This window comes from Mauremys reevesii, linkage group 10 (genome assembly GCF_016161935.1).
Source record: "Mauremys reevesii isolate NIE-2019 linkage group 10, ASM1616193v1, whole genome shotgun sequence".
Classification (NCBI taxonomy): Eukaryota; Metazoa; Chordata; order Testudines; family Geoemydidae; genus Mauremys; species Mauremys reevesii.
This window is the reverse complement of record NC_052632.1, coordinates 80,895,093-80,922,661: the sequence shown is the minus strand read 5'-3', so window position 1 is coordinate 80,922,661 and position 27,569 is coordinate 80,895,093. Positions and strand designations below refer to the sequence as shown.

The window sequence follows — 27,569 nt, the reverse complement described above, 5'->3', positions numbered from 1 at the left end:
CCTAGATTCCTAGGCCAGAAGGGACCATTGTGGTCATCTAGTCTCACCTCCTGTATACCACAAGCCATAGAACTACCCCAAAATAATTCCTAGAGCAGAGCTTTTAGGAAAAATTGTCAGTGATGGAGAATCCACTACAACCCTTGGTAAGTTGTTCCAGTGGTTAATTACTTCCAGTGTTAAAAATTTACACCTTATTTCCAGTCTGAATTTGACTAGCTTCAACGCCCAGCCATTGGTTCATGTTAGACCTTTCCCTGCTAGACTGAAGAGCCCACTATTAAATGTTTGTTCCCCATGTAGACACTTACAGACTGTAATCAACTCACCCCTTAACCTTCTCTTTATTAAGCTAAATAGATTCATTACATTACTATCAACAATAACTCAGGCCATCAACTTCAGTGAAAGTTTAACCTGAGTTAGGATTGCAGGACTGGGCCCAAAATCAATGAGGAACTAGCATTTGAAAGTGATTTTGAATAATGAATGTGTTCACCTGTGACAGTTGGCTGGGAGGAATTAGGGCTACTAAATCTTCAGCCGTCAGCTTGGTGGAGAATTTGACAAAGTAGGTATCCAGAAAAGCTTTAAGACTGGGACCCGTGTAACATTTGAGGGTGGAATCTTAGGGGAAAAAAGACCAGAAAGCAAGAGATGTAGCCAGACAAATGTGAATTATTTCTGCATGACAACGGAGCTCTCCCTCTTTGGATGAGAGGAGTTCTTTATTTCTTTTTAGAAAGTTGCACCCTTCCAACCCACCCTTTTCTAAGCAGATGGAGGCACATACATATACTTGTAAGCTGCTTTGTATTAAAACCATAGAGACAAATTCCCTGCTGGAATAAGTGGGTGGAACTCCACTTTCTTTAATGGAGGCTTACATCAGAGGTGTATTTGATGCACTTTTTCTTTTTCTTTTTTTTTTTCCTGTTGACATTGTTTGGTTCAAGGATCTATCAGAGGTTAGGGGATCAGATCATTTCACTTCTAGCCAAAACCAGGAAGGAAGGATTATAAGAACATTAAAATAGTTAGAGTTCATCAAACCTGTTCTGACCTCAAAATAGAAAAAAGGTCATTTCCATTTCAATGATGTGATTCTGAACCAATTCTCCCAGCTGTCATTAAAACACGTTGAAAACAAATAGGCCGCAATATGATTTGTAAGCTAAGGAACGACGGTTTGTCTTAAATTCCATGGGCCAAATTATCTGCTGATGTAACTCAGTGGAGTTATGGCAGCTGAGCGTTTAGTCCCAGGCAGGCAGACTTTCTTTGCTCACATTCACAGCGAAGTCATTTTAACTACATAATTTACCTCTGTGGACAGCCAGTAGATACTTGTATATGGAGTCCTGTGCCGATTCAGTAAGCTCAGTATATGCATTGCTAAGAGCAGTGGCTCTGTGAGGAAACAATACCAAAATATTTATAATATTGGATGTGCCCGCTGAGTGTCATTTACATTGGATGGGTTGTTTGGTTAGTTTGGAAAAGACGCTGTTCAGACAGCACTGGGGACTTAGTGATTCTACTTTGAGAAGTGACTTACTCTCTCAGCCTGGCACCCTGTGCTGGGGAGAGTCCCAAGTTTAATGTCTCAGTGATTCCATATCAAACCTGCACTGATTACATGCTACATGATGTCTTTTTTTAAATTGCCAGGGCTGCAAATTCAGCCTGGGACCTGACAGTGAAGTTGAGATCTTTCCATTTTGTGCATCTTCACCAGCAACTATTTGCAGGTTAAAGTAGGCTCTCAGTTTGCAACATCACTGTCTTCATCTCATGTCTTTAAAGACGCCTCTGTAATCCTGCTTCTTTCAATGAGTTTGCACAGGTATAACAGAGTGAACACCCAGCTCGTAGCAGGGTAAGGCTTACATTTTTCTCTTGACAATTGAGGAATTATTTGAAGGTCATTCAGTGAAGTTGGGATGGCTGAAGCCATCCTGCTTTTCAAACTCCCTCTTCCTCAGGTCTGAGTTTTTAAAACAGCAACAGGCAGATACTTACATTTCCTGGTAGGAGGAGCAGCTGATGTTGGCTGGGATGAGCTGAAGATGAGTTGAATTTATGCTGGGAAGTAGCATGCGTAAATCTTGAAACAAATGTCTCCAGTCCAGGGGCATGAAGTCAGAGAAGCTGGAACTCAATTTGTTCCAAACAGCTGTTAGTATCGTCACATTCAGTGCGGTAATTTGGGGATCTGTCAGATTGGCCTGAAGCAGGAGAAAGAGGAGAAAATGTCATCAGAAAATGTGGAGGATTACAAATGAGCTGAGAGGAAGGAGAATTGCTGTTAGCTGAAATGTGCTGAATTTGAGATAGGATTTAGGATCTGTCAGCCTGGAGCAGAATTGTGGTCCATCTAGGCCAGTGTCCTGTTCCCATCAGGAGCCAGTGCAAGCTGATTCACAGGAGAATTTGGTGAAATTCTTACTAAATTTGAAGGGAAGCATAGAAGGCCCAGTCCCGTGAAGCTGATCCCATTCATCTCAAGGAGGACTCCCAACGTCTCATGAAAGGTGCTTAGGGCTCTCTCGGATCAGCCTCTGAGTGAGATTTTCACAAGAGGTCTATAAACTATGTCTGAGCAGCTGAAATGAATCCTAGAATCTTAGAATTTAGAGCTGGATCAGTCAATCACAACCAACAGAAATCCACTCCTCCGGGTCCTAATGCATGTGATTCATGAGATTCCTTTGAGAAAGTTCCACAATACACCATATATACATATTATTTTGTCTCCTATAATTTAAATTCCCTGCATTCCATACTTATCATGACCCACTCTGGCGGCACTGTGGGGCTGCTCCAGAGATTCCTGGATTTCTGGGACTGAGCCAGATCTGGGAACTTCACTACACACCTGCTGGTGCGACACCATCACCCATGGTCGCTCTGGCTGGCACAATGGTCCTTAGCAGACTATGCGTGCATGTGTGTGTTATTTACATATCAATATATATTCAAATGTAATGGTTACATATTGCATGACCACAAGAGAACCAGAAGACTAGTATTTACTGTGTATTAACCATTCTGTAGTTTTATGCTATGGAGGAAAAATGTAATCCAAAATGTGAACCTTTGAATCAATCAATACCTTGTTAGCAGCAGACATGGCAGCGTTCAGGAACTGGGAAATGTTCTTGGGTGGAATTAACAGGACGATCTTCTCGAGCATGGTGTTGTTAGCGATGACCTCTGGTTTGGCCAAAAGCTCAGCCATATTGTTTAGATTTGTATTACCAATGATGTCAATCTACAGATTTGAAAGCCAGATATAGGAGATAATATTACAGTGTTTGCAAATAGCATTGATTCTATTTTATTATGTTCAAGATAATACATGAAAGTACATAGAGCATGTCAAGAAATCTTATGATCACACTAATTGATTTCTTCCAATCAAGATGGGAAGTCTTTCCAAAAGCTATGGTTTAGCTCTAAAATGCTCTGAATGAGGTACTGTGTGGCCTTAGCTCTCCAGAAAGTCAAACTTGATGGTCCTAATGGTCCCTTCTAGCTTTAAAATCCTATGATTCAATGAACTTTTAGTAAATGTATCTGTATTAAGTTCTTTTCAAACTAAGCACAAAATATTTGTGCAGAAAAATAACACAGTATCGTGTCAATGATATCCAGTCATTCCCACATTTCCTGTAGCTAGAGACAGAAGATTTGTTTGAATGAAATAAGCGATTTCTGATCTCAGGCACTTACAATGGTGACATTTGGATATAGTGCTTGGAGGTCTCTGATGGGCACGCTGGAGGAGAGTTGGCCGAAATTCTTCTCAAGCCAGTCGCTGGCTCCAGTGGTGTTCAAAGCACATGCAGAGCCTGGATGACGAAATAGGCAACCCCCATTTGAAATGCTCTTTGTTTTGAAGAAAAGCAGGAAAGAATGTAAAGATCGACACGTGAACCCTTTTAAACATACCTTTTGCAAGAGATTGCTGAGTCAGGTAAATCTTCATGTAGTTATTGGAAATGTCAGTTCTACTCAAAGGTGATAAAGCTTCATAGGCCAGGTTAAATCCCTTCACTCTGCAATATAAGGCAGAAACTATTATGAAAGTACATTCAATCTGTTTAGCTAAAGGCGGTTTGTTCTGGCAACTATTTAATTTTCCCTATTATTAACTTCAGGTTCTCATCAAACAGATCAACAAATGACTCCAAATCCTGCTACAGTTAGGTAAAGAAAAGTGTGAAATGGAATGTTCCTAAGAGCTATCAAGGATTAGCAAATCTCATCTCTTTTGTTGATAAAAAAAACTCCCTGGAAAATCGTTATTAGAAATCTTCCTATGTCAGCACGATGCTTGAAATGGAGAGGAGGCAGATACTCACATTTCCTGGTAAGAGGAGCAGCTGATGTTGGCCGGGAGGAGATGAAGATAGGTTGAATTCATGCTGGGAAGTAGTCCATGCAAGTCTTCTTGGAACAAGTGTCTCCAATCCAGAGGCGTAAAGGTTGAGAAGTTGGAACTGAGTTTGTTCCAAACAGCTGTCAGCATCATAATGTTCACTGTGGTAATTTGAGACTCTGTCAGATTGGCCTGAAGCGAGCAAAAAAAATCAAGTTTAATTAAAAATGTAGAAGGCTACAGATGTTTGGAGAGACATGAAATGGGCTAAGTTTGATGTAGGATTGACTCTAACGCTGCTTTGTTTGAAAGGGATTGGTCAGGGAGCAATTTACACTCCAGCAACTAGTATCTCCCCAACCATGTGGATTTTATTCTTTCAGTGTGGTACTCTTCTAGCAGCAGATACAGAAACATCCATGTACTGTGTCAAGTTCTTTAGAATACCTATGATATTCCAGAGTACATAAGCTTTCAAAACTCCATCTGGTTTGGTCAGGAACAATCCCCCATCAGTTGGAGTCAAACTGCCAGTTATCCAAGCCTATTGTCAGACTGATATGGGTCTGATCCACAGCCCATGGAGGTCAATAGAAGTCTTTGTTTCAGAGCCTATAAGGAGGAATGTTTGTTTTTTCCCCACACTGTTCAGGATGCAACCTGGGATACTGTGGGCCTGATTCTGTGAGGTGCTGAGCAGTGGGAGAAGAAGGTGTGCACCACACCTCACAGCAGCTTCTTGCAGGATTGGCCCTTTGTCCATTAAAGATGGCCCTTTTTCACCAGTAGCATTGAGGTCTGTTGCTGTCAACCCTCACATGACACACCGAGCCCATGAATGATGATCCCGGGAACCATGTCAGCAATTTAACATTTTATACAAGTTTAAAATCCCAGTGCCAGCCCAGTACCTTCTTAAATTCTGCATTGAAACTGACAAGGTCTTGCACTGATGATTGCTGAATGAATTTCCCAAGATTAACGTCAGCCCACTTTATGAGCCCTGCTTGGTTGTCACAAGCGACTCCTAGATTTTGGACCAATCAAAGAGGAAAAATGCAGGATTAGTGACCAAATAAAATCAATCCCATGTATTTGAAACCAGGATTTATGTTTGCGTGTGTAGATGTTGCACAATAATGGTTACAGAGAAACATCATGGGACAGGAGGCGCAAGGGTCATACTTTTGCATGGTAGGTAAAAGGATATTACGACAATGCACAGACATAGGGCTCAATTCTTCTTTAGGTATTGGCCACTGTATGCTTCATGGCAGTGTAAAGGGGCTGTAAACCAGCCAGATCCAGCCTCTGGCAAATACTGCCAGTGTCAGAAGAATAGAGCCTCGGGCACAGCTCTGCACTGCAACTTGCTATAGCCCCAGGCAGAGGGAGAATAGCAGGGGGGAGAGTGAGTCTGCTTGACTGAGTGCAGTGCTCTCATTAATCTCAGCTAATCAAATGGCCTTGAGGCAGCTGTTGCAGTCAAGTGTATGTTAGAGGAACCCTGAGGCTGCTCTAACTTACTATGAGCAATCAACTGGGCCCCAATCTAGCCAAGAATAGGGGGAGACTCATAAGTAACTTAGTCACCTTGTTCCTTCCTGTCCTGTATCCTGGTGAACATAAGAACAAAAGAACGGCCATACTGGATCAGACCAAAGGTCCATCTAGCCCAGTATCCTGTCTTCCAACAGTGGCCAATGGCAGGTGCCCCAGAGGGAATGAACAGAACAGGGAATCAAGTGATCCATCCCCTGTCGCCCATTCCCAGCTTCTGGCAAACAGAGGCTAGGGACACCATCCCTGCTCCTCCTGGCTAGTAGCCATTGATGGATCTAGCCTCCATGAATTTATCTAGTTCTTTTTTGAACCCTGTTATAGTCTTGGCCTTCACAACATCCTCTGGCAAGGAGTTCCACAGGTTGACTGCGCATTGTGTGAAAAAATACTGCCTTTCATTTGTTTTAAACCTGCTGTCTATTAATTTCATTTGGTGACCCCTAGTTCTTGTGTTATGAGAAGGAGTAAATAACACTTCCTTATCTACTTTCTTCACACCTGTCATGATTTTATAGACCTCTATCATATCCCCCCTTAGCCGTCTCTTTTCCAAGCTGAAAAGTCCCAGTCTTCTTAATCTCTCCTCATACGGCAGCTGTTCCCTACCCCCAATAATTTTTTTTGCCCTTTTCTGACCCTTTTCCAATTCCAACATATCTTTTTTGAGATGGGGCAACCACACCTGCACACAGTATTCAAGCTGTGGGCGTACCATGGATTTATATAGAGGCAATATGATATTTTCTGTCTTATTATCTAGCCCTTTCCTAATGATTCCCAACATTCTGTTCACTTTTTTGACTGCCGCTGCATATCGAGTGGATGTTTTCAGAGAACCCTCCACAATGACTCCATGATCTCGCTCTCTTGGGTGGTAACAGCTAATTTAGACCCCATCATTTTATATGTATAATTGGGTGCTACACAAAGTGCTACTTGGGTGGAATAGAGAATCGGAGCCCACAAATGTGTTGCCTAGGATGAATAACCTCATCCTGGGGAATTCCAGAGCATATTGTACCTAGGGTGACCAGATGTCCCGATTTTATAGGGACAGTCCCGATATTTGGGGCTTTGTCTTACATAGGCGCTTATTACTCCCCACCCCCTGTCCTGATTTTTCACACTTGCTGTCTGGTCACCCTAATTGTACCTTAAACCATTGATGCATTTATTGCTTCCAAATTGTGATTGATTTCCTTGTAATGGTTTTAAGGGGGGGGAAACACGCCCCAAGAAACTCAAATGGAAAGTTTTTTGTCTAGGAAGCTATAAATGCCATCTGCTGATCTACAGGTATATGGTGGGTCTTCTGCAGCACTTGGAGTCTTTAAATCAAGACTGGACATCTCTCTAGAAGATATATTCTAGATCAATCCCAGGTTACTGGTCTGAATGCACTGGGTGAACTTTTATGGCTTGTATTATGCAGGAGTTCAGACTCCATGCTCATAATCAATCAAAAGTCCCCTTTCACTTTCAGATCTATCAGTCTGCTCCTGTACAGATGTTACCTGTTGAAAGTGATTGTTGACTCAGGTAGGTTTTCATGTAATCATTGTATATATCAGTCCTGCTGGAAGGCGAGAGAGATTCATAGGCGATGTTAAACCCTTTCACTCTGAGGAGACAAAAGAGGAGAAGATGAGAAAGGAATCTGGCTGGTTTAGCTTTAAAGGCAGGTGTCTCCTCATTGCATTATCCTGGTAGGTATCATTGGAGGCTGTCGTCTCTCTTTAATTTGACTTTACAGTCTGAAGAAAAGATAAAGAAAAGGATGACAAAGCATGCTGTTTCTGATGGTAGGTGCTACAGAATAAATGTCATATTCTCCACTCTTCCTGGAAGCATTCAGAATCTGCGGTACTGTTGCAAAATCAAAAGAGAAAACAGTTCCACATGTTGATTCTATCTAATAAGTCATGCTTGCTTTTGCCTACTACAGAGAGAGTAAGACATTGAACGCTGTCTCAGAAAAGCAAAACCTCCTTCTTAGCTATCTCAGCAGAAATACTAGCTTTGACTTGCAATTCCTGCAGCATCCGAAGTAGCCTGGGATAGTAATACTCACACTGCCTGGTAGGAGTCACAGGAGAAGTTAGTTCCCAGCCATGCAAGATAGGTTTCATTTATACCAGGGAGGAATAAGGGCAGTTGCTTTTGGAACCAGTCTGCCCAGATTTCTGTCAGGAAAAGGTGGAACCTGGATCTCAGCTTTGTAAATACAGTCCTTAGTATTGAATCTCTAACCGAAGCATTGGGCAAGGCAGTCAGGTTTGCCTGCAATATGGAGAAAGCACAAGTGTATCAAGATCGTGTAGCCACTGAAGTTGGAAGAGATCGTTAATGAATCACCTATTTCGTACCCCTGCACTGTGGTAGGATTGACTTCATTATTCCTAAAGCAGCTATGCTAGTCGGCCACCTATCCTCACCCCTGAGTAACTCCAGTGACTGTGAATTTGCTGCCTCACTTGGTAGCTTTCAACCCAGTGCCTTGAACCATTCAAGTTTTCCTGAAGTTTAACCATAGCTATCCCCTGCCCTAGGCTATATTGTGTGTAGAGGGTGTCATTGTGTGTAGAGAGCAAAGGGGAGGGCAGGCAGTATGCTTAAGACAGTTCTAACAAGACATAGGACCTAACGCATCCACAGTAATAGAATTAACACAACATAGAAGTCTGAAAACATGATGGATTCTTTAGCTCCTTACCTGGTGCGCGTACACATTAAACTCCCTCATGTATCTATAGACGGTGTAATACGAACTCTGGTCCAGAACGGCCAGGATTAGCAGCGTGTCCGCCAGGCTGTTCAGCGTCAGATTCACAGTTAATTGCGCCATCTGTTCCGGGGTCAGTAAATCGAGCCCTTTAAGCTAAGAACAAGCACAGGTGCACCGTAAGACTGAGCATTCATGCTGGTGGGTGGGATGTCCCAGAAGGGAGGGCCCCCCCATTAGTGCGGGACGAGCAGAAAGCATGGGCTACCCAATCACAGGGAGCCTGGGGATCTGCAGGAAAAGCAGGTGGTCCAGGCCCCATGAAATTCAAAACAACTGGGTGCACTTGCTACCCCTATATCTTTTGGTTCCTCCATTCCATCAATGTAAGTTTATGTCTGAAACAATGACAACTTTCCAAACTGCCTCCGGAAGGTGACACTTCCCTGCAGGGTCACCACTTCGCAAGGCAAGCTCTGTGGGCCAGATCTTCAGCTGATGTAAAGTGACAAAGCTCCAGTGAAGTCAAAGTCAACACAGCTGGGGAGTTGGCCTGTAAGGGCAACATGGAGTCCCCTACCTAGAAGGTCTCTGCAAAGTCTTCCAAGGGCTATGCCTGCTCTTATTCCAGGGCTGGGACTCCTGGGGAAGAAAATGTGTATTTTGGGCGAACGCTAGTTTGGGGATCAGACTTCAAAGAAGATTCCTCCATAAGATTATAAAGGGACATTGTGGTCTGTGTAGGTTGGTGACAGTCATCCTAGCATCAATGAGTTGAGGTAAACAAAGCATTGGCTGGGCACTGATCACCAGGGTGACCTTTCTGTCTTAGAGATAGGGACAGTCTGGCCTTGATGGCAAAACAGATGTGGTGTAGGGCAGATGATTCAGAATCCCTCATTACCCTGGTCTGAAGGGTGGAAGAGAAGAGTGAATAGTCTGGTCCTAAGGTTTGATGGGAGGACGATGGATATAAAATCCTGGGAGTTTCTTTTCAAGAGACTTTGAGGGGAGAATCTCAAAAGCTGCATTTATGTCTAGCTATAGATGGGTTATTACACATCAACGGAACTTCCTTTTTTCCTAATTGATTTAGTTAGGTGTTTTTTGTCTATTCTCTGTTTCTGGAAGTCTGCAGGAGAGTTGGTTCTAATGTAATATTCTTAGGGGCTGGTAATTGTCATAATGTTGGAGCTTCGTCATCATTTCCCCCAAAGAAACCGCGGCATCAATATCACTCAGTGACATTTTGGCACCAGCAAAGGGATGTCCGTCCTTCATCAGCAATCCAGTCCTGCTCTGCCCCCTAAGTCTAAGTCTGTAGCATCCATTTGCTCTACTCTCCCTACTTCTCCACCTTGTCATTTATCATATCGCCTCTCCCCTCCCAGCTCCCTCTGGTCTGCCCTGACTCCTCACCTGTCTGCTGCTTGTTCCACACTACCAAAGCATGGATGCTCTCAAAGAAATGTTCCATAAGGACACCACCCTCTCCTTCTTCAAGATCTACTTGCATGACACTGGCAAGAAATTGGCTAACTAATTATAGCTAGGCTGAGGGGCCTTTAGATATAGGTGATGTGTAATTATTTGCTAAAGCCAAAAGTACTCCAGTGTATATAAACATTGTATATATTCAGACTGTGTCCTTTTCTCCCCAACCATAATATGGACCTTGTTTTCATTGATTGTAAGCTCCCGGAACAGGGACTGTCTGCTTGTTTGTGTGTGTGTGTGTGGACAATCCTTAGGATATTGTGAGTTGTACAGGAATATAAATAGAAAGCACAGCGAATGGACGCTGAAGATCTGTGTCTGGTGCAGGAAGCAATTTCTCCTCTAACAAGTTAAAGGCTTGATGGTGTTCCTAGTCCCAGTCATCTTATTTTTTCATTGGTTCCTCATGTTAGAACAATTAAAGTGCAGTTCTGTTCTGAAGAGTGCCTCTTTAAAAATGGCAGTGGAGTCACATTATCATGGCTCCTTTATTCTCATACATAACGTGCTTGGTTCCCAGGGGAAAAAAAAGATGTCTTTTTCCAACTGCTGACCTGGCAAACTCAGCCTGGGATCTGAGAGTCAAGCTGGCTTGTTTTCTTTTCATTTATCATCGCTAATAAGTAAGATAAAGACTTGAGACAAGAAGTTCAGCAGAATCTGGACTTTCGCAATGTCTTATGGGTTTCTGATCTGGGGTTCTAATACAGGCCCATCTCCAAGAGAAGTAATAATGCAAAAAATATGCAGTGACCCTTAATCAGTGCAACATGCAGAGACCTCACTTTGCCAGTTTCTTCAAGTTAATGTTCTTGGTACAAAAATGTTTTGACAGACGATTCTTTTTATGAATGGCTGTCATAAGAGTTACCGATAAAACCTTCCATTTCAGAGCTGTGCATGCTCAATGGCAGTGATAGCCCAACGTGTATGATCAGACTGAAATGCTCTAATGCTACTGCACTGGAAATGAAGACTGTGACACATCATATCCATGTACATCAAAAAGAGAAAAGTTGCAACTTGTAATGCCTTAATAGCCTGCATATCAGTGGAGATATCCAACTGATACACTGGTGCAGCTCACATGCTAGTTGTGCTGCTTAATGCACTACTGGAAAGTGTTCTGACACTGTGGTGATGAGCATCGTATAAGAACCTATCGAGAATAGAATAGAACAGAACAATGTTGTGAAGTTCTAACTGAACTTCTCTTAGAGAGGTAAGCTGATGCAAAGTGGTGAAGGTCTAATATGGTTGGTACTTAACATTTGCTAAAAATATTAGTGTGCAAAGTTTTATTGGCTAATGCATCTGCCTTATATAAAGATATCGAAATGGAGCATGTATTCATGTGTTATTAATAAAATGGCATGTGATAATGTGGTGTAACTTCTTGATCTCTTTAAGAAACTGGCAAATTGTGATCAGTATGATGAGATAACAGAAATATTTACAGTTTAGTTCAACCAGTAGCAACCAGTTTGCCATTATGTTTTTGTACCACTACAAACCTGGTAGTTCAAAGTAATTTTAAATACTATCAGTGCCGATGTGTATTAAGAATGCTTTAAAACAATATGAAACATACTAAATCAGTTATTTTAAAATTAGTTTTTATTGACGAGTACACAGATACAATCACACAAAATAAAATTGTTTAGAAACAGAATCAACATTTCCATGAATGTTAGCACTGGTTTACAGAGCATCGGTGAAATTCAAGGATAAACATAATTTTAGGTGTATTACAATTATGCACAGTTTTGAAAAGAATCATATGAAGAGGTCACAAAAATCTTCACTTTTCACACGATGATATGAGCAGAATTTATGGATTTAAAGTCATACTTCTAAAGTATTCCATTACTGTAATTTCTGTCAACTGCATGGTTACATTTAAGTATGTATATTCTCCCATCAAATATTATTATGATAGGATGCAGTTACTGTTGGACTCATCTCTGTTACTATTGGTCATTTCATTTCTTAACACACATTTGCCATAGTGATAATTTTGGCATTGTACGGTCAGCATCTTAACAATCACTTTCCATGGAACAAATTAGGTGGTAAACGCTCATGTTATAAAACCCATTGCTACTGATTAGACTAAACTGAGGACAAAAGTTGAAGACAATTATCTTACCAACTGGAGCAATGTGTGTGTGTTTGTTATTCCAATACATCCAAGCACTTGCACCCAACTGCTAGTAGCTTTCAAAGGCAAGCTATGATTTGAAGAATGTGTGAGGCAAATAGGAATGGCAAAGTCCAGATGCGTCAGACACAGTACAGCCTTGAAACCAGCTTGATTTAAAGGGGATCTCTAATACATAAAATAGGCCTTCCTGTCTCTATACAAAGAGCATACATCTGTGTTTCAGATATGTTGCAAGCGTGGCCATTGGGGTATCTGAAAATGTTCTAATAACTTAGGACACTCACTCTTATCTTTGATCAGAGACAGGTTTTGAGGAAAAAGGCAAGCAGCAAGGAAGGTAATTTAACCTCTCATATATTTCTCCCACCTTGGCCCAAGCTGATCCCTGCTTTAGGACATGTAGCCATTTTAGAAAAACCAAGAGAACCCGAAAAAAGGAGGGAAAAAAATTCATCTTCCTTAAAAATCTGAATCCTTCCCATGTTCAACATTGTAAAATGCGGATCCCGTGAAGCTACTTTGATTGCTTGGAAGACAGTGGTGGCTTTTACTATTGCTCAGCGCATTGACCAGAAAAACTTACTCCATCAATGTCTGGATAAAAGGTTTGAAGTTCGCTTAATTGAGCCACAGAACAGAACTCTCCCATATTCTTTTGCAGCCAGTCTCTGGTCCCGTGGGTTCCATCCTCGCATGCTGAGCCTGAAAAGTTTTGAATACAAAGGGTTAAACAACAGACCATATTACTGATGACAGATAAGGCACTGTGTCGTAGAGGGTGGAATTTCTTCCAGTGCAAGGCTGTCTAAATCACAAGAATGAGCTCCATAACTTCACCTACTGTGTGAGCGTCTTACCTGAGTCTGTGAACTGTGCAGTCAGGTAGGCCTTCTGAAATCCATAGACATCTTGCCTCTTCCTGGCTGATAATGCTGAGTAGACTCCACCAACGGCTTTAATGCTACAAAATAAAGCCAAAAGTCGCTCAGATTCCTTCCATTCGGGTGTGGTAGCATGTCTGAGTACAGGACTGGCTGCCTGTTATCTGTTATCCTCAGTTAGCCACAGTGGCAGGAACTTGTCATGGGTAAGGGCGTGTGAGAAGGTGTGAATGAAACACTTTTAAATGTCTCATCCCAGGTCCCACTTCCTGTGTACCACAGCTTCCTAGCTCACTCCCATGGGATGACACAAATCTATACACCCACCCACCCATCCCTCTAGCCAATGTTTTTCTAAGGCTACAGAGAGAGGTTAGATTTCCAAGTCCGGTCCCTTTCTCTGTTGACTGAAAGTACTGCAGATGCATATAGTTCAGTCTCTGAGGGAAGAGAGCATCTCCTGTTATTCAACAGTGTCCAAGTGTCTGACTCAGCAGTGGGCTCCCACGGGAATCCATGCCAAAGACTTGCAGCAGAGACTTGAAGGAGTGAGATGGGAAAGGGAGGATCCTATGCTCAGAATCTCTGTCCCTGTCCCCAAGCAATCAGTGTCTATGTTCTGCTGAGATTTCCCCATTACAGATCGGAAATACGATTTAGTTTTCTTCTGGAACACATTTTATGAACGGGATTTGAATGCTGGAGATATTAAAATTTATATTCAGTACCCTGCTCTAAGGAAATACAGTACCCGTTGAACTTGTGGGCTGAATGAATGTGTTTGGTTATATGGGAAAAGGAGGTAAAGGATAGGCACCACTACGTCATCGGAAAATGACTGACGGGTGACATTAATAGTCCAGGATGAACACCTTGCCCAAATAGCAATGCAAACAAAATTCAAAGCAGAATGCAGCACTATAGGCAAGTACTCACATGGCTTGGTAAAATGGGCATGGCATAGTCAGAGGCAGCAGTTCCAGTGTTGTTGCATTTACACCAGGGAGCAGCAAGTTCAGTCTTTGGAGCCACGTGGTTGTGTCTTCTAGGGACATGGCCGTGATTTGTGGGAAGACCATTTCAGCTGACATCATTAGCATGGTGTCTCGCACCTTGGAATTCCCTAGCAAACCGGAGTTCTGAGGAAGGAAAGAGAAATGAACTGCGGGCACTGAGCAGAACTGCTGAAACATCTTGAATTTTAGGTGAAAAAATGGCAGGAAAAATTGGCAAAATGATCACAATTCCTCCTCCCCGACCTGCAATAATTGGTGAAAACATGAGCCAGCTGGGGTAATCTTGGAGAGACTTTGGGAAATTGGCATGTCTCAAGTTGTGCTTTCCTTATAAGCAAAGTTGGGCAGCAAAGCAGATAGTCAGTGCCTGAATCTCTTCATCACACCAGTGGTACACCTCGGTAACTCCACTGACTGCCATGGACGTTCTCCTGATACAGATTGGCGTAAGTGAGAGGAGAATTGGGCTGCTCTCACACTAAGGTCTTTGGTTTCAGAGTCAGTGGTTTCAAGTCATAGATCCCATAAAACCTTGATAATTGAATGCACTCAGGTTGGTCTGCTTTCCTTTGTTGTTACTGTGAGGACAGCTACAACTCACCAGAGTTATGCGGTGTCCTAGCACAAGCCGCGGAAAGTCTGTGCATGTAAACACATGCACATGGACGCACATGTTATCTCACATAGCAGCTACTAACTGGCTTACCTCTCAGCTCTGTGAGAGTTCAGTGCGAGGGCTGGACACTGAAGAGAGATGTCTCTGGGGATCTCAGGAGCTGGGGTTCACTGAATGTTACCCCCTAGGCAAGGTCTGGACTGGCAGAATCCTGCAGAGTTTGCTGGCCGGGCAGACAAACTGGTGTGGCAGAGAGCTGATGTTGAGCTTCACAGCAGCAAAACTCGACTGGAACCCCAAAGAATTCCAGTAGATTTCATGTAGTTCCTCTGAGGAAAGCCCTTTTAACTGGTCTTTGTGCAAGAGGACAGGTGGGAACTTTGCCTAAGCAAGGCCAGAATAAGGATCTCAGGGATTTGGGCTAGACTAAATTCCAGCTGGGATAAACAAACATGTCACAGCTCCTACTGCATCAGCCAGGATAAAACTACTTTCTGGCTCATCTGGTAGATCTACTGTTGCTTCAGGGCCATGAAGGTCCCAGATTGAGTCTCAGTTATGGTAGCATGAAGGATGCACAGCAGCATGTGTATGAACCCAGGAGACTCTACTAATGTAGTTGATCTGTTTATTTACCTTCAGCAGTAGGGCGTTGAGATCATCCAGGTAAGTGCTGAGGTGTTGGAGCGGCTCCTCCTTGCTTCTGATTGCCTCGAAGACCAACTGGATGGCCGCGGTGCTGTAGATGGTGTTGCTTTGAGCAGACAGTTGGGCCAGTGCACTTGCTGAGAAAAGGTCTAGGGAGTCGTGCTGCGTCAGACACAGAACACGGGTAAGTGAGAACCACGTCAGACTCCCGGATCTCAAAGCACCTGAACTTTGACATGTTTGGCATCTGAACCCAGATCCAGTGAGCATTTTTAGAGGAGGGGCAAAGTGTATCATTTGGCTGTGAGCAATTGCCAAGGCAACGGTTTTATCCTATTAAACGAATTATTTGGAAAGGAAACTCCCAAGAGACGGTCTGTACTTTAACATCAGTGTCTCCTTTGTCTGCTTAGCAGTAACCATCTTTGGAAGCTTGAAACTGAAATCTTTCTTCTCCCCCTCCCCCGAGGTTTAATTTTGGCTCCTATGCTGAGTCAAACAATGCTGACCGAATCTGGTTGGACACCGCCCCATTAAATGTAAGCTTGTTTTCCTACTGAGACCAAAATGCCATAGAGTTTCAAATCTAGCTCTTACCCCATGGAATCTGCTCTTTAACGTGATGAAGTCAGAATACGAGCCATAAACAGTGAAGAGCCCAAAATACTGTAGCAGCCATTGCCTGTCTGTGGTGATTCCCTGAGCACAGGCCGAGCCTACGTGAAGGAAAGGAGAGAGTCAGGAAAACTATAATTCTTCTCTGTGCTGAACAGGTGAGGCCTTTAACACGGTGAGTCCCCACTGGTGACAAAACACAACCATGGATCATGCTGCAGAGCTTCCAGTTTGGCATTCAAACCTTAGGGGTTTAGAGAGAGATCAAATTCTGCTCTGATGTACATGCGTTGAGATCTCATTGAATTCCATGGGATTCCAAGAGGCATGAATGAGGGAGCTGCAAATCTCCTACATACGCTGCATGGTCCGTTGCCATAAAGCATTTCTCGCCTTATTCCTGGTTTAAACCCTGTGCTTCTGCACTTTATCCTTCTGCACAGTCTAGGGAAGATTTTAGTTTTCAAAATAGACAGAGAGTGCCTCTCTCAAAGCAATGCCCCCAGAGGGCAGCCTGGTGGATGGTGAGGAGTAAAGGGAGACTGGTCACCTATGGACAGTTGCCCTTTGCTAGGGACCAGAACAAACCTTGGAGTCTGCTTAAACAGTGGTAGATCATGCAGTGCCTGAATATTGCCATCTTTCCGTTGGCCTTAAGATGCAGCGGTCCAGAGGACCTAGGTCTTTGTTACCTGAGTTTTCCAGCTGGAAGTGAAGAACTCTCTTTATAAATGAGAAGATGTCCTGTGGGTTCTCATACGTCCCATTCGCTTTATGGTCACTCAGGGTCTTCACGCTGCAGAATATGGAGATTTCATTTGTTACTGGGGCAACGTAAAGATCAGTGCCCAGATTACTGTCAGCTAAACCACATGACAGGGAAGAGTACCCACAGCCTTAACCTGTAAGTACAAAGGTTTCTACCAAGTGAGCTGAAGGAACAACTCTGCCTGCTAGTACAGAGTAGTAAGGAACAGACCCAGAACGTGTCACAGGACAAATGCAGCTTTTTTCTTCCTCACAGGAGTTCACTGGGCCGTGCCCTGATTCATTCAGTCTCCCATTTGGATAGAAGGCCTCACTCTAATTCCTCCTCCTCACAGGCCCACTGGTGTACGGCAGAAGAGCAGCGCCTTAGCTTCAGAGCCCCTGTGCCGTTCAGTTCATGGCCTCTTACAGGTCACTCATATGTCAGCATAGCACGAGTCTATTGGTCAGCGTTCAGCACCTCCGTGCAAGAGACTCAGGTCTGATGTCTGGTCTGACTTTGTGTTAGTGTCACAGAGTTCCGGGCCCCATCAGATCACCTCGTCTGACCTCCGTACAGCACAGGGCCATTAAATTTCACTCTGATTCCCCTGTATTGAGCCCAGTGACTTTAGTGTGACTAAAGCATTTCAGTCCTCAAAAGACTAAACTATTGTGTGCCGCAGGTAAAGAACAGGAGAGACTGAGGGGCCACCAATGCTCAAGGCTGCTGCAGTGGCAGCGAGTTGGTTAGTGGGTTATGCCTGTAGAGGGGACCAGATAGCAAGAGTGGAAAATCGGGATGGGGGTGGGGGTTATAGGCACCTGTATAAGACAAAGCCCCAAATATCTGGACTGTCCCTATAAAGTCAGGACATCTGGTCACCCTATGCCCAAATGAGCCCAGTAGATGATCCATGCCCTACACCACAGAGGAAGGTGAAAAACCCCCAAGGTCTCTTCCAATCTGACCTGGCGGAAAGTTCCTTCCCAACCCCACCTATGACTATCAGTGTCGAAGAGGCTGCTTCCATAGCTTAGTGATTGGGTTCCCCAGCTAGAATGAAACAGAGGGCCGCTGTATGACTAAGATATTTTTTCTGGCCTCCATGATGGGTAGCACTGAACTAGATATGGATGGGATACGCACATGGCTGCAAGGGAGTCGCACGACATGTCATTAGGTAAAAAGCCCAGATTCTGTGCATCAAGGCTGCTCAGGAAGAGGGTGAGTCTTTCCCCGAACCAGATGGCATAGTCCTCAGTGGTGAAGAGCTTAAACACAGTGCTTAAATGGCAAAAGATCTCGCCCAGGATGAATCTTCTCACATCGGCATGAGGCAGCTGAGGGAGATGATGCTGCAATCAGAAGAGAGAGAGAGAGAGAGAGAGCAGCATTAGAATTTGCACTGTTACCAGCTACCGGAGGGTGGTAGCTTAATATCAAAGGATACCTGCTGTGCTGGCATCGAGGAGTCAAATTAAGGTCCCAGAAATGCATTACCCAGCCAAGAGATTGACCATGGACCATGATATTCAGACAAGATTTCCTCATCTAATTTGCATGTGCGGTGATTCTGGCTGTGCATGCAAATTTGGTAACTGCATGCTGAACCACGAGCTGAACCACGTAGATGATGACATGGTCATCTGCATGTGGGGTTACTATGGTTGTGCATCCAGATCATGGTTCTTGAAGATGCAAATTGTGTGTGCAAATGCACACTCAAAATCTGGCCTTGTCCACCTCATTCTGCAGGTCTCACCATTAAACATGTACACCTTATTTCCAATCGGAATGTGTCTAGCTTCAACTTCCAGCCATTGGATCATGTTAAACCTTTCTCTGCTCGATTGAAGAGCTCATTGTCAAATATTTGGTTCCCCATGTAGATATTTATAGACTGTAATCAAGTCACCCTTAACCTTCTCTTTGTTAAGCTAAATAGATTGAGCTCCTTGAGTCTCTCACTCTAAGGCAGGTTTTCTAATGTTTTAATAATTCCCGTGACTCTTCTCTTCTAAACCCTCTCCAGTTTATCAACCTCCTTCTTGAATTGTGGGCACCAGAACTGGACCTCCTCGAGATTCCTGTTTGTGCAGCCAAGGAGCACATTAGCTCTTTTGGCCACAGCGACACACTGGGAGCTCACGTTCAGCTGATTATCCACAACCTCCAAATCTTTTTCAGAGTCACCGCTTCCCAGGATAGAGTGCCCCATCCTGTAAATAGGGCCCATGCTCTTTGTTCCTAGCTGTGTACATTTACACTTATTTATTTTTCTGCCAATGCTGAAATCCATGTGGGAATGCACTGTGGCAGAGCAGTAGACATGCGAGGATGGAACTTGTATCTCTCCCATGGTGGGAGCCCAGACTAAACATTAATGGAATCTCCTTATGTTTAGCAGGTCAAGTCCACCGTTGGTGCATGCCTGAGGCCTACATTGTGCTTTCCAACCTCTTGAATGGAAGGGGACATATTTACCTGCTGGGCAGCGGCACTGAATGCATCCAGGAACTCCCCAACCGTGTGGGAGTTCAGAGAGCCGAAGACTTTGCCTGCTTTGTCGCTGTCCCGCAGAACGTCACTTGCCAGCACGTAAGAAGCTAGTTGCACTGGGCTGAGACCCGCTACTGCATCGACCTAGGAAACCAAACGCAAAAACCATTGGCTGGTTCTTTTGCAGCAAAACGTGCCAGCAGCAAAAAGGAAAACCAACCAGCTGGCAAGAGGACGCTGCCCGTGCCTCTGGGTCCAGGAATACTTACAGCACTGAAGTCTGCGTTGATGCCAATCAGATCTCCATAACTGGCCAAAGTGCTGAAGGAGCCCAAGTTCGCGTGTAGCCAGCCCAAGCTTCCCCGAGTATTCTCAGTGCACGGAGCACCTTTAAATAAAACATAGGTTGGGGAAGTGCTGTGTGCCCGAGGGCCAGAGCCCCAGCTGGTCTTGGTCAACATAGCTCCACTGAGATTATTGTGGCTATGCCAATCTACAGCAGGGTGCATACAGAGTAATAGCTACAAGGGATGCTGACATTAAGAGCATGCTCTGAACAGAGAAACGGGGAGTCAGTTAACGCCAGTTGAATTACTTGCAAATAGTTCGTTTGACAAATGTTTTCTGTCGGTTGCTGAACCACGTTGGTTTGCCAGTACAGTACATGCCCGATGATCTGAACAGCAGGGGGGAGGTGGATTTTAGTCGGATAATTAGGAATTTGGATAATTGAGTGGGCAGGAGCCATTCAGCAGTGGGGTGACTTCCCCCATGGTCCAAGACTCATCATCCTGTTCCTCCTCGCCGTCCTGGCTAGGGGTCTGTGCTCTATTATCCAGACCTCCACATTATCTAGACCCCTTCCCTGTCCCCCAGCACAAACTACAGGGGGGACAAGGAAGGAATCTGGATAATGCAGAGGTTCAGATAATTGGGTTTTGGATAAATGGAACTATACTAAATATGGTTCCTTTGTTCGATCAGTCCTGTAGAGCATCAAATAACATTCAGTAAATACATTACTCATCGTCTAGTTTGTCTGTAGTCAATTTCTTCAAAGGGAGTTAGGCACTAACCTACTTAGGCACTTTTGAAAATTCCACTTGACTCCTATCTGCATCTCTAGGTGCCTAAATACCTTTAAAAATCTCATCCTGGGAGACTAATTGCCCCATGTGGGATAAAAACACTGCCCTGCCTCTCAGGAGTACTATGAGGACAAATACACTAGCAATTGCGAGGCGCTGAAATACTATGGTAACAGGGGCCATGCAAGTCCCTAAGATAGACAGGCCAGAACCTCAGCTGGTAAATGACCATCGCTCCATTGCAAACGGAAGTGCATTGGTTCACACCAGCTGAGGGTCTGCCCTGACATCTGTGGGAATAACAGCAAACGGGTCTCTTCCAGCCCAGTTCTCTGCGATTCCAGGGACGCTGTAGCCTGATCACGTCCAAACAGCCAGGTCAGTTTACCTCTGTTGGTTTTTAAATAAGACAATTCTCCATGATATTCATGCCCCCAGATTGACATTTTCCCTATGATTTACACAAATGTAGGTGAGTAACAGAAAGTAAAACTTTGCAGGACACTTTAAACGTACCCCCTTGAGAGGCCTTGGCGGTAAGGTAGTCTTTTGCAAAGTTGTAAACATCTTGTTGGCTCGCTGGTGACATGTCTTGGAAGCTGCTGTCTAGGCCAGCCATTCTGTGGGAAAAGAAGGGGAGTGGGTGGATATTTGGTATATTAGATAAAACCTCACTGCAGCTCTTTGCCATGAGCCACTAAAGTTACTATAGCTTTGTAAAATGGTCTGACAGGATGAGTCTGCAGTGATTCAATGTGCAGTTTGCTACCTGCATTCTACAGTCTGTGCAAAACCTCCTCCTTTTTGCAGGGGAATTGGGGAATTTGTTCCTCTAGACTAGTGGTTTTCAAACTTTTTAGGCTGCGTACCCTTTCCAAATAATGTAGTCTACCAGGTACCCCCATCTGAGATAGGGTCATAATATACCTACGATTAGATTGCCAAGTCTTACTAAATAAAGTGCGTAGTCAGCCATTACAGATTTTTCTCACGTGCCCCCTGACAAGAGCTCATGTACCTCTAGGAGTAACATGCCCAGTTTGAAAACCACAGCTCTAGAGCAGTGGTCTCCAAAGTGGGGTGCGTGCTTCGGCAAAAATGGTAGAGCCGGCGCAGCAGGGGGTGCGTGCTCAAAAATTTTTTACTGGTAGGGGTGCACGATCGAAAAGTTTGGAGACCAGTGCTCTAGAGAGATGCTGCACACAATAGCACTAGGCTGAATGTTCACTCGGATGAGTCACAAAGCTCCTCCCACAGCCTCCAGTTGTGAAAGTGAAAGCATAAAAATATGGGCTGCTACAATGGGAAAGAAGAGAAATGGAACTAACTTCTCATTTGTCTCTGTCCCATATCAAACCAGGATCTCATAACTCTGCATTGCAATGCGATCAAATTCCCCTGCTCAGGCAGGAGCAAGCAGACAAGCAGAGGTTCTCTTCCTGGGGCAAACATGGAAGCAAAAGGCTCATCTGCATTTTCCACAGCTGATATTCCAGAGGTATCGCTAACAACTTTCAGTGCAGTGCATCCTGGGTAAAATGAATCTAGGCAGCAGAATGCTCACATGATTTGGTAAACTCCGCAAGGTATCTTCTTTGGGATGGTCGCCAGGGCAGAGGCATTTATGCTGGCAAGCCATAACCTGAGCTTGTTCTGGAACCAGTCCTTATACTGAAAGATGCTGAAAGTGGTGAACTGGCCTCGGACTTTGGAGAAGATGGCGTTGAACATTGCATCTCGCACTTGTGTGTTTGCCAGGGACATGATACCCTGCTGCAAAACAAAGACAACAAAACACAAGCGGGGTTGTTACAATGTACAATCAGACAGGAGGAGCTGCTGACCGACTCCTGCTGTGACATACATGGATGTCTGGGGGTAATAAAACACATGCCCCTAAAAGTGTTCATGAACGTTTAGGAGGATCCAATATCAATTAAAATCCTCCCTGGGACTAATACAGTGTCTTCTGCAGCAATGTGCAATTTCCACTACTCAGAATGAACAAGGCTGGTAAAGATGCAAATGAAGCTTGTTTCCTGGATGCAGCATGACAAAACCTTACACGAAATAAAATGTCCTAATGGAATATACAGCTAAACTAGAACCAGAGTGAGCACTCATGTTTAGCTCCTGCCTGCGAGGTTGGACAGTAACTTGAGTTTAGTAGTGCACCTTCTGCCGGCTCAGACAATGCTGCTCTATTGGCTCACTCGGAAGACTCACTCTCTGAGGACCAGTTTGACTCTTGGCAGAAGCCACAGCAAAGCTGGTCTGCTCTGGTGTCTGGCTACCACATGGCAAACACTCTTGCTTTTCCTTGTCTGGCTTTGCTGTTTAGGAATGGCAGCCAGACCCTCCTATTGGGAGGGTGGGTGTTGACCGGGAAGGGAACCAGGCTGTTTGAAAAACGAACAGGGTTACTTGTGGCACCTTAGAGACTAACAAATGTATTTGAGCATAAGATTTTGTGGGCTACAACTCACTTCATCGGATGCATAGAATGGAACATATAAGAAGAGTATATATAGACATACAGAGAAGATGCCATACCAGCTCTTAATTAATTAGCTACTTAGAGCTGGTATGGCATCTTCTCTGTATGTCTATATGTTCCATTCTATGCATCCAATGAAGTGGGCTGTAGCCCACGAAAGCTTATGCTGAAATAAATCTGTTAGTCTTTAAGGTGCCACAAGTACTCCTGTTCTTTTTACGGATACAGACTAACACGGTTGCTACTCTGAAACCAGGCTATTTGAAGGTACTAACAAAACCAGAAGAGAAGGCTGATCTGTCACTGAGCCCTGCCTTGCAGTGTGCACTTTGCTATCTGGAATTGATCAATCCATAAGGAACCACATTCACCTCTACGTATCAGAATGTTACCTGAGGAGCAATGGCCACAAACTCAGTCACAAAGGCAACAACATCGTCAACTGGCCTGTTCTGCAGGGACATCAGGAGGGTCTCAGCCATGCCAATATCGTCCAGGACATCAGCGCCAAAGAAGACATGAGCCAGTTGAGTTGAAGTGAGATTATCACTTACGTCGAACTGCAAAGACAAGAGGAAAGATTTACAGGCGAGGCAACGGCGTTGCTAGTGAACATCAGGACAGTCGGGTTGCTCCAGGGTGTTACTGAAGAAGATAATTTAGGGACAGATTTGCCCTCGCTCATGTTGAGTAATACTTTCCTCCACAAGCAGGCCTGTATTTTACAATGGGACCACTCGCCGAGTAAGGTACTGAACATGAGCGAGGGGGACAGCATCCAGTCCTTAGCAAGCAGAATGAAATTCAGACTCACCCCATTGAAATTTGCCATAAGTTTGGTGAAATCTTCATAGCGAGCATTGGCTGCGAATGCCCCAAAGTTGTTCCGTAGCCAATCCAGGCTTACCTCGTTGCCCAAAGCACAGGCAGAACCTGCAATGCGGAGAGTGTCAGAGTCTGTCTTTCCTGGTCTTAGTTTGGAATTTACCAGCCATGCACGAGATGCCAATTAATTAAAATAGAATTCCCCCACCTCCCTTTTATTCTTCTTAATTTAGCCCAGATGCTGATGGTTAAAGGATAACTATGATATCCAAAAAGTGACCCAAAAATGACAGGACATTGGGACTGATTCTCCCATCACTTACACCATTTAAAACCACTGCACCTCCACTGATCTCAGTGGAGATACTTCTGATTTACACCATTGTGAGAGGAGACTCAGGCCCATTGTTATTCCTTTCCTCCATCCTGAAAAAAGCAATGCTTCCACAGATGTTTTCTCTCTGCTAACACAACACTAGCTAATGCTCCCTTTTCGTCACATAGCATTAAAGAAGGTGCTACTGTTCTTGTAGCGGAATCTCTAATCCATGCTAAAATTCCATCATGAAAGAGTTAATGAACCACTTCTTGTTTAGCAATATCATTAAGCTAGTAAATTAGAAAACAATTAGTTTTATGTCCAGATTACCTGTTGTGTTGTGCTGATTTTCAAGGAAGGTAAATAAAGCACTGTAGACACCCTGTTGATTCACTGATGACATAGAAGGATACACCTGACTTAGTGAGGATACCCTGAGGAATGGAATCACATGAGAAAACATTTCATTTTCATCTTTGCATATGCACCAATATTATCATTGATATGGATCATAACTTAAAGGAGAATAATAACTCCCGGAAAAACAGACAGAGGTACAAAGGGAGGGAGGGTAGCCACACTGTCTTTGAAAATAAAATACTTTGTGCGTCTATACAGCCTCCTCTGTCTGAGGATCTCAAAGCACTTTGCAAACATTAGTTAAGCCTCACAATAGCCAGTGAAGTAAGTAAATATCCTCACTTTAAAGATGGAGAAACTTCAGCACAGAGAGGTGGAATGCTCAAAAGGAGTCAAACTCTGAACTTCTCTTTGGGCTCCTAAGTGTCCACTGAAATCAATGGCAGTTAGGGGCTTGACTGCTTTCCAGCACCCCACCCTAACCCGAGAATACACCAAGTTGGGAACAGAACCCAGATCTCTTGGCTCCCCGTCTTGTGCTTTGTCCTTTGCCAAGACTAATTTCACGGGGGCTGCGGATGTGTCTCAGAAACATACTTTTCTTCTGACTATGAGACCTAACCTGATTTCTATATAGTGCAGAATTAGAGAATTTAGTGACAGGCAATATATATACATTTAGCAGAGACAAGCCCAAACAAAACTCCCAGCTCTAAACCTCACCCAAACTGGGGAGTTTAGACCTAGACCTGAAATTTGTGTCTTGCGCCTGCTCACCACTGTTTCTCTTCCTGCCATCCTTTTGGGTCAACGCAGGATTGTTCCCTGCAACGTGTCCTCCATTGCTTTGGATGCTCTAATTTTAACTCTGTCTGTAATGATTTTATTCCGCAGCCCAATTCATTTTATTGAGAAGAAATTTCCCCTGCTATCCTTCTTTCCTTTCCTTTCCTTTTTCCTTTTTATTACTCCTGGTTGCACCATTGTATAAAAAGGTGAAATCAGTCAAGCTTAATACCATTTGATAAATTAATCTGTACTGTATTCTCAGATTATGTTTTCAGTTGTTCACTTATAGTCTTATTTAAAGTTTGACCTGTAAGAATCAAGGATCGGTCTGTGGATGTTTGTGTGATAAAGAACTTTATAAATAAAACTATATTGTTCAAATTGTGTTCAGGGAAATACAGCCCGGCAGCTTCCTTTTGTGTGTCCATTTAAACTGCTTCTTACTTTCTACAGAGCAAAGAATACACGTCTGTCTGTATACTCACATAGCTCTGAAACTGTCACAGCCAGGAATGTGAGTCAGGAATAGCTTAATCTCCATCTCGCCAGCACTTGGCAGCAGTAGCTCTAGTCTTGTGAATAAATGAGTCCAGTCTTCAGGGCTGAAAGCTGAATAGCCTGACTTGATCTCATTCACAAACTGGGTGAGCATATTTTTCCTCACTGCTTCGTTTTTAATGGTGGGTATCATCAGCTGAAAAGAAAAATGACCAAGCATGGAGAATTAAAAGTTGGTGATAAAGATCATCATCCTAGTTGCAAAGCCTCACACAGCTACGTTCTGTGAAGGAACCTGAATGTGTCCCAATGAGCCAAAAATGCTCTGTAGACATGTACTGCAAAATATGTTGTATTGCTGGGGCCATTGACAAAGGAAAGACAGCAGAGCCTCAGACTGCACCATTCCTGGATGCATTGCTTTCCATTAATGATGCCTAATCTGCCTCTAGTAGATAGAATTTAAAGTTAATAATCCATATACTACAATGTTGAATACCTAGGCAGACAGACAGATGATGATAGCGCACCAAGGGTTTACCATTTTTAAAGGATTTGCAGCTCTCATTGACTTCAGTGGGAGTTTGTGGGTGCTCAGAGACTTGTGTTTATTTAAGTGAATATAGATTTAGGTGCCTAACTTCAGACACGTTCCTATGCTGAAACGTCATAAATTCTGCCTTTTTTGTTAATATTTTGAGCTAGTCTCTCAGCCAGCCCAGGGGTAGGTGGCCTTAGAACAACCTTGATGGAGCCTTGGGATACTCAGAAGTGGTGTTCTTTTTGAACATGTTAATTTCAGTGGCGTCACTAGGATGAATGTTCAAATTCATACCCGTCGGGCCTCTTTGTTGAATTGGTCTAAATACTGGTAGATCTCTTCAGCCGGTTTGTTCTGTAATCTTGCGAGGACCTGGCACATCACCGCCTCTTCATTAATGGCATCTGATTCAAGAGTAAAGGATGCAAGTTGTGGTGAGGCCAGCTTGTCCAACACTGCCATCTAGGGAAAAGAACACAAATCAGGTGGTAGCTTTTCTAAGCATGCTGTAATAATCTGTGAGTGGTCCATTAATCGAAAAGGCCCAAGGGATTTAGACACCCAACCCCATTAAACTTAATGGCATCCAAATTCCCCTCAGTAGTTTTTGAAAATCTTTGTCGAAATGTAACTGAAAATGACCCCTCCAGGAGTCAGAACAATGAAATCAGAGTCACCATCCATCAGCTCCTTTGTCAGACAGTGATGTATTTTGTCCTTGATTGAAAAAGAAGGGTCTGTGTTTTATAAAGGAAAGGCTGTTGAAGCAGATTCAGTAAACACATATTTGATCCTGGAAGATTATGCTGGAGGATCATTGTCAGAAGACAGGACACTGGGCTAGATGGACCTTTGGTCTCCACAGTACGGCCATTCTTCTGGGGGTTACCCTGTTGTTGTTGTTAGATGGGGTGTTTTATTATTTATGATTATCATTATAGATGTGCAAAATATAGCATATCTACTCTTTACAAACCTTAACTAATTAAACCTCGCAACCCCCCTGCAAAGTCAATAAGGAATATCTAGCTATAAACAAACAGGGGATTGTTTCACCCATCACTGAATGGGAGTCACTTCTGGGGTGAGATGCAGTAGCTGTTTAATAGCGCATAGCCACCCTATACAACCGTTTAGAACAGGAAGTGAAAAAATGTCCTGGAATGAAACTGCCAGGACCAGCTAGTTGAGCAGGATGGAATTATCCAAACTAGGATCTGGCTCTTTGAAAAAGGAACTGCATGGTTGTGGATGGCTTGACTATGGGCCTGCTGGGTTTCTTTTTAAAGTTTGACC

The 27,569-nt window shown here is 43.8% G+C and overlaps 1 protein-coding gene across 6 annotated transcripts in view; it reads right to left on the bottom strand.

Moving 5' to 3' along the window:
* LOC120373936 overlaps window positions 1-27,569 on the bottom strand; it is a 64,672-nt gene that overhangs the window by 23,630 nt on the left and 13,473 nt on the right. For all 6 annotated transcript variants that reach the window (XM_039493018.1, XM_039493017.1, XM_039493014.1 and 3 more), the window contains 27 exons: window positions 26,568-26,735; window positions 25,720-25,928; window positions 24,416-24,519; window positions 23,756-23,874; window positions 23,334-23,501; window positions 22,009-22,217; window positions 20,961-21,064; window positions 19,626-19,744; window positions 19,342-19,500; window positions 18,004-18,212; window positions 16,799-16,902; window positions 16,089-16,207; window positions 15,480-15,653; window positions 14,148-14,350; window positions 13,188-13,291; window positions 12,914-13,032; window positions 8,661-8,825; window positions 8,019-8,227; window positions 7,462-7,568; window positions 5,296-5,411; window positions 4,368-4,576; window positions 3,955-4,061; window positions 3,736-3,854; window positions 3,116-3,274; window positions 2,023-2,228; window positions 1,325-1,410; window positions 500-627 (listed from right to left, as the gene is read on the bottom strand). In XM_039493018.1, the coding sequence (XP_039348952.1) occupies window positions 500-627; window positions 1,325-1,410; window positions 2,023-2,228; window positions 3,116-3,274; window positions 3,736-3,854; window positions 3,955-4,061; window positions 4,368-4,576; window positions 5,296-5,411; window positions 7,462-7,568; window positions 8,019-8,227; window positions 8,661-8,825; window positions 12,914-13,032; window positions 13,188-13,291; window positions 14,148-14,350; window positions 15,480-15,653; window positions 16,089-16,207; window positions 16,799-16,902; window positions 18,004-18,212; window positions 19,342-19,500; window positions 19,626-19,744; window positions 20,961-21,064; window positions 22,009-22,217; window positions 23,334-23,501; window positions 23,756-23,874; window positions 24,416-24,519; window positions 25,720-25,928; window positions 26,568-26,735 (4,002 nt within the window). The remainder of the gene's footprint in view (window positions 1-499; window positions 628-1,324; window positions 1,411-2,022; window positions 2,229-3,115; window positions 3,275-3,735; window positions 3,855-3,954; window positions 4,062-4,367; window positions 4,577-5,295; window positions 5,412-7,461; window positions 7,569-8,018; window positions 8,228-8,660; window positions 8,826-12,913; window positions 13,033-13,187; window positions 13,292-14,147; window positions 14,351-15,479; window positions 15,654-16,088; window positions 16,208-16,798; window positions 16,903-18,003; window positions 18,213-19,341; window positions 19,501-19,625; window positions 19,745-20,960; window positions 21,065-22,008; window positions 22,218-23,333; window positions 23,502-23,755; window positions 23,875-24,415; window positions 24,520-25,719; window positions 25,929-26,567; window positions 26,736-27,569) is intronic.